Here is an 11,595-nt window from a genome sequence, read left to right as displayed (position 1 = left end):
ATGTTTTTAGTTTACAAAATACGAGTTTTAAGATATAAAATCCAATCAATTTTATCCCATTAAAATTAATTTTGAAGGATTAAAAAGATTTTTTAAAGTAATTTCTACTACTTTAAAATCACCAATCGTACCCTTATTAATTTTATTCTAAAGTTATTTAGTCCATTAAAACAAAATATAATATTTGAAAATTTCGGTGAACATTTTTTTCATTAATTTTGCAAAAAAAAAAAAAAAAAAAGGTTTTTCCAAAATAATAGCATAATTATTATATATCACATCTAAAATATAGAAATGATTACTAAATGGTAATAATCATAACAATAATAATTCACGGTAACAATTCTTGTGTGGACTTTATTGCTCAAGGAGGTTGAGTGTCAGCCTATGATTGGCTGATTCAAACTGACAGCAGAAACAAGAAATACACAATAAAACTTCTCTTTTTTAGGAGCCACTCAAAACTTGCTCGAGAGGCCTCTCTCTTCTCCCATTTTTTCGAGGTCGTTGACACGAGCCTCGTTCCAGACCAGTGCCCTAATCTATCGCTTTGTCGGAAAATTACTGCAATTTAAGACCATAAATCCGAGCGACAAAAAAGAAAAATGCAGCATCAGAGGCTGAAGCAACAGCAAGCTTTGATGCAGCAAGCTCTTCTTCAGCAGCAATCTCTCTATCATCCTGGCCTCTTAGCTCCTCCCCAGGTTCCAAGCTTCTTCCCATTTATCGTTTCTTCCTTTTAGTTTTTACCACCGATTTATGTTCTTTCATTTGATTCTTCCCTTTTCCCTGTTGATTTTGAGCTCGATTGCTTCTTGTTAGAACAACCGGAAGAGGGTTAGCTTGATTCGAGCCTTAGTGGGTAGTTTTAGCTTCTCATTTTTTTGTTTCGGGTTTTGACTCTTAAATTATTGACAAATTGAAGGAGATCCTGCATTTTTAAGATATGTTGCATCAAGTTTCATTTTCACTTCACATTACCAAGTGCGGTATCGTATCCATCAGGGCGGAGCTATGAATTCCCATGGAAGGGGCCAAAGCTATTATAGTCTTATATTCTTCTTTCATTTTGTTTTCCTAATTTGGGCAAATTGTTAATTACTTATCGATGTCTGGATGTTTGATAATAGTTTAAGTTCTAATAAAATTGGTTTTTCCAGTTGGCTATAAGTTTGAGATAACATCTGAATTATGATACGATTCATTTCTGATGATGTTATTAGCAGTTATCATGAATTTTCTAGGCACCCAATTTTCGTAGAGTTAGGAGAGTTGTTCGGTGAGATTAGTTAGGGTGCATACAAGTTGGCCTGTATACTCAAGGATATATAGAAAGGAAATGTTATTAGTAGTCGTCATAGGAACGATGATTGAACTGCTTCCCTGTGCAGTGTTCTAAACAATATATATGATATTTTTATTTTATATACCAACCTTTCTATCATGGATACGAGGACTCAGTATAATCACCTTCTAGTCGGGAAAGTACCATGAAAGGAATTTTGGAAACTTGAGAGAACAACAACAGGATAGAACCCTTGGTTTAATTCGCCATACAACCATTCAAGTTAATTAGCTGGCAATAGTTTCAATTTTTTATCGTATTTTGGTTAGATGGTTCAACATTCACAGCTTTCTTCTCTACAAATAGAAAGCTTATATTTTCAGTAGTTAACTCATCAAATACATTCTATGAAAAGTTATAGAGGTATCAAACAAAGAAGGATGAAATAAATTTAATTTGTTCTTATTTTGTTAAATATTATGTTATACCTACTTCCTATTCAGTGAATAAGATAAATGTTTGTCTTGTTTCCATTTTATTTTAGTAATTCGTTTATCTAAGCTTACACTTTTCAACTATTTAAACGAATGGTTTGAAAATTGAAAGTGCATTTACTTGGACTAGTTTGGATTGTTTGTATAATCTCTCGTAGGCTAGAGAGGGTTCTTCTCATTAAAATAATCTTCAGAATACAAGACTATTTAAAAAGAAAAAGTAACAATCTGCTTAACAATTAAATAACAACTAAAAACAGAACATAACTAATACAGCGGTTAGTTATTATTGTTCACCCTTCCAAAATTCGTGAAAAATATATGTTTACAGTTATAACTTAAAACTTAAAAATGCAATTCAATTTGCTTTACATCAGGTTATTTTTCTTGCGTACAAGAAGTAGCATCTTTTAACCTCTCAGGATTAGTTAGGAAAACCTCATGGAACCATTTTGAAATCCTTCAGTTCCAGGTCGTTTTCTGCCGTGACATTCTTCTCATTTTTCTTTTGCCCTTTCTTTTTGCAGATTGAGCCAATTCCTAGTGGAAATCTACCTCCTGGTTTTGATGCAAGCACTTGCCGCAGTGTGTGAGTATTTGGATATTACCATGCATTTTTTTAATTATACTTTTCATTCTATTTTAATGTAATTTAATTTATATTTTTTTGCTTTTAGTTTGATTTCTTGCGGGATCTTATAAAGCCGTGTTATCATTCTCTTTTTAGTATGCCATTGAAAATATTTCTTTTACAATATTAGTTTCATTAGTTTCTCGTTTGCGATTAAATCCTATACTCGTTATTCCGTGAATCATTTCAATAATGATGATAGGTATAGTTTGTGCACTTTAACCAAATTTATGAGGTATATTGTTGAATTGTTGATAATCTTCAGTTGTTGCATCTCTGACCCTTCTTTGTCACTTCCATTTGATTTATTGCATAATTGCTTTTGAATAATTCAGATATGTTGGAAACATCCATATACAAGTAACAGAACCACTTCTTCAAGAGGTTTTTGGTAGTATTGGCCCCGTTGAAGGTTGTAAGCTTGTAAGAAAGGAGAAGGTTTGTCTTTTGCAGTGCATATTATCCCTCTTCAAACTCGAGTATTGGACTTGTTGGAAATTGCTTATTATGTTCTAAGCTCATTATCATACTGACCTACACCCGTGTTGCCTCTGCTTTTTGTAGTCATCCTATGGATTTGTCCACTACTTTGATCGCAGATCAGCTGCCCTGGCTATTTTATCACTCAATGGGAGGCATTTGTGAGTAGAACGAGAAGATATGTATAAATTTTTATTAAGTCTTCTTATTTTGCAGTATCATCTCGAACATATTATGTATGTTGCAGGTTTGGGCAGCCTATCAAAGTTAACTGGGCATATGCTAGTAGCCAGAGGGAAGACACATCAGGTTGGACTTTAAATGATCATTATCCCATTTACTGATTTTATGATGGTTTTTTTAATCATAACAAAATTCCATAATCATTAGATTTTGTTTCTTTGTGCAGGTCATTTCAACATTTTTGTTGGCGATCTTAGCCCTGAAGTCACTGATGCTATGTTGTTTGCATGCTTTTCTGCTTACTCCAGTTGCTCGTAAGCATACTCTCTTTGAATGTTAAACATCATTTCTCATCTTCCTTCTTGAGCTATTCATTTAATGGCTCCCTAACTATTAGAAAATAAGATTAATTGTGTGTATGTGTGTTTTTTTTTTTTTTTTATTTATTTTTTTTATCATAGAGTTGTTGAGATTATTAATTTTTTTAAAAAAGTTATATAGATATATGCACACTTGCGTGCACACGTATATATATCTTGGAAACTTAAATTTTTATGGGAACTATGGAAACTGGAAAGATTACAAATTAAGCTTCCTCTTGGAGTATGTAGAAAAACAGTTTCCCCAATAAAATCCAATAACAGAACACCTAAACTCAACAAAATCGAATGATTTCAATCCTGACTTGGGTAGCTGACAAACAAGAAACCATAACTTTCTTTCCTCTTAGGAGCTCAGTAGCCTTTTGAACATGATGGATTCTATGCCTATTGGTAAATAAGGTAACATCTCCTTGATAAAGAACTAAGGGGTCATGGGTTCAATCTATGGTAGCTACCTACCTGGGATTTAATATCTTACGAGTTTTATTGATTCCCAAATATTGTAGGATCAGGCGGGTTATCTCGTTAGATAACTGGAGGTGTGTGCGCGCTGGCCCACACACTCACTGATATCAAAAAAAAAATAAAAAATGGTGGATTCTATCTGGCCAACCCTTTCAGTGAAGCTTTAGATGAGATGAACCAAAGACCTTCCAATCCTGTGAAATCTAGAATGCCAATAATTTCAAAATTTCTAATTGGAAAATATACTGCAAATATAAAGTTGAGACTCGAGCAAACCCAAAGCTGGAAGGAAAATCTAAAAAAACAAAAGGATGACAGTTTCCTTTCCAACAATCCTTGAAATAACCTGTCTGATCAATCCCAAAAATGAAACTTTTATCTCTTCCAAACTAATGCCTCACTCTTCCTGACAAACTTTTTTCTTGTACCATTGAAAATATCATCCTTTTAAGATTCATTGATAGACTGAAAAAATGAGTTTTCAATCAAGTCTCATGGACAAGTGCATCTTTACCACTGTTTTGCTAATTTCAGAGATGCAAGGGTTATGTGGGATCAGAAGACTGGGCGCTCAAGAGGGTTTGGATTTGTTTCCTTCCGAAACCAGCAGGTTTTGAATTTATTTCTCAGTGCCCCTGCTAACTGTTCGTTCTTTAATTTTGTTCTGAAGAATGAACATTTTGATGCATTTCTTTCAGGAAGCTCAAAATGCAATAAATGACTTAACTGGTATGTTCTGGTTCTTATCTTGTTCATTAATGGTTGTCTGCCAACCCTTGTAATGTCTTTTGGGATTTAGTTACTGTGATGGACTTATGCTTGCAACTTATTAATCTGACCACTTATTGGTCTTGTATATTTTTTCCACTCAGGTAAGTGGCTGGGGAGTAGACAGATTCGTTGTAACTGGGCAGCCAAAGGTGCTGGAGTGAATGAAGATAAACAGAGCTCAGATACCAAAAGTGTGGTAGAACTATCAAACGGATCATCTGGTGAGTTTTGTACAGATCCTGGACCACGTATCATGCATATGGCCTTCTTTTATTTCTCCAGTTACTGCAGAGACTCGTACTTTTGCTATTATTTTAACACCCTAAAATTAAATGTGATTCATTTATTTGACTTACAAGCAGAAGGAAACCGTTTCTGTGCAAGTGTGAAATTTGGTTCTCTGTGACCTTGTTATTAGAGTAAGATCTGAAAAGCTTATATTCATCGCTGTGATTGTGCAGAAGATGGTAAAGAGTCTGTAAATAATGAGGCTCCTGAGAACAACCTTCAATATACTACTGTATACGTGGGCAATCTTGCTCCCGAGGTAAAACTACTTTCACTATTGCATGATCCAACCATTTTTCTCTTTAACATGCACTTAGAATGTGCACTAGAACGGATGACTCTTTATAAGACCTCATATATAGCGGAAAAGATGTTTGGGGGTGTTATCCTATTTTGTATGGAGGATGTTCGATAAAATTCTCCTATATATCATAGTTCGCATAGGCCTAGCTATCTCATTGGGAATCAATAATTTTCTTATCTGCAGGTCACTCAACTTGATCTACATCGCCATTTTCATTCTCTTGGTGCTGGGGTCATTGAGGAAGTCCGAATTCAGCGGGATAAAGGATTTGGTTTTGTAAGGTATAATACTCATGCTGAGGCAGCTCTGGCTATTCAGATGGGAAATACTCGGTCTTTTCTTTGTGGTAGACAAATAAAGGTATGGTTCTGCTTTATATGGTGAAGCTACTCTCTTACAGCTAATTGTTACTGGATAAACAAAACACATAAAACCACAACATTCATATACAAGAAAATATCTGAGCAAAACGATTTCACATTGTCTCCTCAAGACAAATTTACTCACCCTAGTGTCTGAGTTTAGATAGTAATTGTCTCTCAGAATATAACAGATTACTTTTCCTATAGAAGTAGCACCACGTCCACAATATCATCAAACTAAACTTTGTGGATATATTGAACTTCAGTAAATTTTGAAATGGAGAAAATTTTTAAGGAAGAAAGATTCTATGAAAAACGTTGAGAAATCAAATTGAAGAACTAGACTAATTCGTGGCCACTCGAATAGTTGTGTCCTTTCTTCAATTTGGTTATTTATGAAACAATGCAATCATTCTTGAAGAAACACAACTTATGAAGAGTTACATACAATTTATTCCACAAATTGTGTCCATCGGGAAGACTAATAAAATATGGACCGCATGCCACTTTTCCATATTAGTCATCATATTAGTTGACAGTGAAGTTTTTGTATGGTAATCATCATATTAGTCTTCGTTGAACGGAAGGAGCCCACAACACTGGTGATCTGACAGTCCATATTCCATAGATTTGGGTCTGAACTGGTGTAATTGCCCACCTGAAAATAAAACAGTTGGGCTCCGTTTTAGGTGCACATTTCTGTTTACAATTTTTCAGATACATAAAATGCATAGCCGTCTACTGAGGGAGAAAAGTTAACAAAGTTTAATCAAGGGTCGAGCAAACTTCAAATTTTCTCTCATTTTCAATTACAACTTTCGAATTTCCAAGTTGTTAATATATCTACAATCTTCTATGATCCCCTGGAAATTCCCGTCAGAAATTATCTGGTGAATAATTGTACTAATGGTGACCATCCTTCCCCCATCGGCTCTTGATGGACCCCCCTGGTCCCCATCCCTCTGGTCTTCTCTGCGACCTTTCTCTTCAATCTCTCATTATTCATTGAAGTTTATAAAGCCCTATAAGGTGGCAACGCCAAGTTCTCTGAACTGAGTGAAGATAACATACTGAATGTCTTCATTCACTGGACTGCACTCTCCGTCTTGTATTAGTAACTGTTCTTCTTCCCCCCCCCAAAAAACAGAATTTGTGTAGAGAGTTCCATTCTGATTCCCATGTTCTGTGGGTTGAGAAAACATCTACCCAAAAAGGGGGCTCTGTCACTGAGATTGTAAAGAACGATTCTTCTGCCTCACCCATTGGTTGATTGTCCTGGCTGGAGGGTCAATTCATGGTTTGGCCTCCTGTCTAAAGCTCTTTCTCAGCTACCTTGCTCCCCTTCATAGTCTTTTTTCATCCCTAAACAACCCCTGCCCTCCATATTTCTTTGTTAGAATGAATAACTTCATCCCATTACCCATTCTCTAAAGTTTGAAAATTTATGGTTGAATCACGAGGATTTTCTTCCCCACGTAGATCAAATGTGGAAATCTCTCCCAGATTCTTATTAGTCCGGGCACTTCTTTATGATGAGGTTGAAGCTTCACAAGGACCATCTTAGAAAATACTTCACCTTTGGGAATGTTCAAAAGAGAACTTCTTCTCAGCAAAATCAGTGCCATAGCCTCTCAAGAACTCTTCCCCTTTACACTTTTCTCAACAAACTCAGAATATCCCTTAAAGCTCAGAACTCATTCCTTGATTCTTTGACTTGGTATTTTGCTCCTCGCATTATTCTGTTAAATTGCTTATGGAGGATCTGGTGGGAATTGCAGATCCTCTTTTGAAAGTTCTTTATACGATGATTTAGAAGGATCCCTATCCAATGGAAATTAAAAATTTTCATTAGGAACTTAGTATTGGAGCCATTAACACTGTAGATAGGTTGCAAAAACGAATGCCTTATATGCACTTGTCCCCTTCTTGGTGCATTATGTGTAAAGCTAGCATTGAGTTTTCTGGCTACCTTTTATACATTACCCATTTGGAGCTCGTTTTTTGGCTCATTGTTTCAGAAGTTCTTGGTCAGTTTTTGTTGTTCCCTAACAACGGTTTTGATCTACTTGCTTATGTTTTGGTGGGTCATCTTTTTGTGATTCTTGAACGGTGTTATGGTTGGCTCTCATTCGGGCATTTTTCTAGCATCTATGGGGTGAATGAAATGGTCGCCTTTCCAAAGATACTGCCTCATCTTTTGATCTTTTTATAGATATGACATGGTTCTTACTACTGCTTTCTTTTAGTGTAAAACTAATCAATCTTTTGTTCACAATAACTTATCTTATTTGATTTCAAATTGGAGAGCTTTGTTGTAATTCACCCATAGGTGAGTGGAGTTTTACTCTCCCGATTTATCAATCAATGAAATTAATCCTTCTTAAAAAGAAATTCCTTAAAACTCAGTTGAAGAGACAACTTGCAGTGAGGAAATCGTCAGGAGGCAAAGTATCATGAGTCTCAAGGACGGAGATGGTGGATTCCAACTCTTTTTGGTTTGTTGCCTCTCACACTCTAGGCTTCCAATTCTTTTGGGAATAAGGCATCAAATGGGCCTCGAATACATTACCTTTTGGAGACCAACCATTGATATAGGTTGGTGGTAGGTACACCCTTATTCTCCCTTCTAAAACCTCCCATTTTACTCCACATTCCTCTCCAAGGTGCCGAGAAAAGTCATCTCCACTGTTGGGAAATTTCTTCAGAGCTTCTGGGATGGGGACAATCCCATCATAAGCTCCCATAACTGGAAAAATGCCTCTTGCCCCATCCTCCCATGTTGAATAGGTTTTGGAGATTTTGTCCAAAATACCCAGATATTTCTAACCAAGATGGCAATTTTCTGTAGAAAAGGTAGCTCTTTGGAGAAAATATTTTTGGCCAAATATTGCCTAAACCCTGCAGATTGGTGGCCTAATTTCACTTGAATTGTCAGACTAAAGGTTCTTAAGTTGGTGCTTCCCAAAGACCACTTGTAGTTTTGTTCTCCAACTGCTACGAGGGCTCCATCTCCGTGGTCAGCTAGAATTATTTGAACTACTGGAGTGTACGCTATTCTCTGAAATGTTTTGTTTATCTATGAAATTTTCTCTAATTGTAGGAATTTTTTAAACCTCCCTTAGCTGGGCTGGAGCTTTCGTTCTCTCTTTTGTCTTTTTCACACATCTTGAAACTCTGTTTCTTTCCAGGCTTACTAGTTACTACTGGGATATCTCCTTGTTATCTACTCCCCATTTTTAATAATATCTGAAAACATTTTTGCTGTTTGGTACTTCAGATTCGAAATAGAAAAGAAACATGAGGATTGGTAAAGAGGCTAGGAACTTGTGAGTTCATTTAGGAAATAACCCAGTTGGTTTTTGATTCTTATTGCAGTGCTCTTGGGGTAGCAAACCCACACCACCAGGAACAGCATCCAATCCACTCCCACTACCTGCAGTTGCTTCCACTCCTGGCCTTTCAGCAACTGACCTTTTGGCTTATGAGCGGCAACTAGCAATAAGCAAGATGGGTGGTGTCCATGCAGCACTTATGCACCCTCAAGGGCATCATCCTATGAAACAGGCACCAATGGGAATGGGTGCAGCTGCAGCTAGCCAAGCTTTATATGATGGTGGCTTCCAGAACGTTGCAGCACAGCAACTTATGTACTACCAGTAGTAAATATGGCTAAGCTTTTGCTTTTATTTGATGAAATCTATTTATATCCTCCGACTTTTTTCTGAGTTTATCAGTCTTCAGTGCGTCTTCTATATCTGAGTTTTTCCTTCTTTTTGGTGATCAGATTCTTTTGCACCTACAAATGGAAAGTATGTTTGTTACACCTATTTTCTTTTTTTAGTGTCATTGGGGCCAGGGGCAGTGGCTATGGGCATTAGAGGAAGCTTGTTGATCAATCAGAAAGTAATTTGATATTTCGTCTTCTTTTTGAACGAAAATCTTGTTACAAACAACATAATACAGAACATATTTAACTGATTAATCAACCACAGCCTTCTGCTCCCAATAAAAGAGTGTGCAAAAAGAGCTAGAAGAGAAAGCAGAGTGTACTGCCAAGATTGGCCTCTTATTAATTGACGTTTCTGATTTTTGTGCTTATATTTGATTGTGTATATTTTGTTTTTAATTTTTAACCTCGAAGTAGATTATCGACCATTTTAGTTTGATGATATTACTATTAAGTAACAAATTTCTTGAAATAACCCTTCAATGTAATAATGAATTACTTACACGACTCAATTTAATCAAGAAAGTTGCACAGTTCAATTGGTTACTACTGTTCGCTTAAATGGAAGGACTCGATTTGCTTTAAATATATATATATATATATATATATATATATATATTATGACCATAATTAGGTTTATACACTCTTTTGACCCTTGAATTTTGAACTTTGTTCTATCTTGGCTCTTCAACTTTTATAATGTTCGTCTTAGTCCATAAATTTTTATACAATGTTCATTTTAGGTTACTTCTCTGTTTATACTTAATGGAAGAATTAGATTACCATTTATTTCAGGGCAAATAGGCACCATGTTTACCATTTGAGTCACCTACAACCAAATGATTTCAGTCCCTGCAACTTCACCTACTACCTGAACTTGTTTATGAAATCATCACCTCTTACATCTACCTTCTCGCTACCGCCAGCAATTGTCATTTTCTAGTTCCCCAATCTATCATCGATGTCATTGGAGGACACATTCAATTTTGTTTGTTAATTCGTCTGTTTCAGCTTCTTCTACCTTTACCATGAACAACATCCACCATAGCTTCTCGCTCAATGATGATTAAAAGAAAAAAAAAAAAAAAAAACTTAGTCGAGTAGGGAAATGCAGCCACGAAATCATATGGGAAAAAGGGAGAGATCTCTATTTGTCTTCATTTGCAGCAAAGGATCAATGTACCATAAATACACAAAATACGCCTTAGAATTATGATTTTTGAATAATCAATACAATAAAGTAAATCATCTAAATCTCTATTAATGTAGCAATACCTCAATGGAGATAGAAAGAGATCATGAGATTATGGAACTAATTTTGTTGGAGATAACTTTTTAATGTGATCATGCTTACCACACAATTACTCATATTATCATGGAAGTGCTTCTCATATTATCATAATTTTTTTTTTTAATTTTGTCATATTTCTGGTATTGACGAAATCACTCAAAGATATGCAGCTCGAATTGAGGGATTTTCTTAGGGTGCTTTCTTCTATATTATTTAGATGCAGCCATGGCCCTTAAATATACAAGGAGTCCTAATTTTAGGGCATAACAAACAAAGAATAATAATAATAAAAAATAAATATGGTCAATAACAGAATGAGAGAATAAGAATCTTTTGTAACAAATTGTATAACTAGATCATTCTTTCAAATATGGGTTTGTGGTCTGTTGTGGCATTCCTTGTGAGGAGTTGGTACATCTGATTTTTGACTTCTTCCAGCTTGCTTGGTATCCCTCCCCCAACTTGGGGTTGGTTCAACCTCACCAAGTTTGTTGTGAAGAAGATATAATTGTGAATGGAAGAGAGGCTTTGTGTGACAGTCATCAAGTTGATCTGTTGTAGGAACATAGAAAAACTCCAAGCTGCCTTTGACTACCCGATCCTTTACAAAGTGAACATTGATTTCTATGTGTTTGGTCCAAGAATGAAACAATGGATTCGCAGCTAGGGCACCGACACCGAGGTTGTCACACCAAAGGATTGGTCTCTGCTTTGATCTCGTACCCATTTCATCCAATAGTTGTTGAAGCCAAATGATTTCAGAGGATGCTTGAGCCAAGACTCAGTAGCTGTATTGGACCTTGCAACAATGGTTTGTTTCTTGGAAGTCCAAGAAACCAAATTGACTCAAACAAACACACAGTAAGAAATGACCGATTTTCTATTATCAATGTTTGATGCCCAATCAACATTGGAGAAGGCCGAGACATTA

General features: G+C 35.8%; 1 protein-coding gene across 1 annotated transcript; it reads left to right on the top strand.

Moving 5' to 3' along the window:
• The first annotated feature begins 419 nt into the window (after positions 1-419).
• LOC120084904 (RNA-binding (RRM/RBD/RNP motifs) family protein) lies at positions 420-9,744 on the top strand. Its single transcript, XM_039040717.2, has 12 exons — positions 420-704; positions 2,307-2,368; positions 2,746-2,848; positions 2,975-3,051; positions 3,138-3,199; positions 3,300-3,387; positions 4,456-4,531; positions 4,620-4,650; positions 4,794-4,913; positions 5,154-5,239; positions 5,468-5,644; positions 9,022-9,744. The coding sequence occupies exons 1-12, from the start codon at positions 606-608 to the stop codon at positions 9,304-9,306; spliced, it is 1,266 nt and encodes a 421-aa protein (XP_038896645.1). The 5' UTR covers positions 420-605; the 3' UTR covers positions 9,307-9,744.
• The last annotated feature ends 1,851 nt before the right edge of the window (positions 9,745-11,595 follow it).

Source organism: Benincasa hispida, chromosome 1 (assembly GCF_027475165.1).
Source record: "Benincasa hispida cultivar pf3 chromosome 1, pf3_genome.v1.1, whole genome shotgun sequence".
NCBI lineage: Eukaryota > Viridiplantae > Streptophyta > Magnoliopsida > Cucurbitales > Cucurbitaceae > Benincasa > Benincasa hispida.
This window is presented reverse-complemented; position numbering and strand designations above follow the sequence as displayed.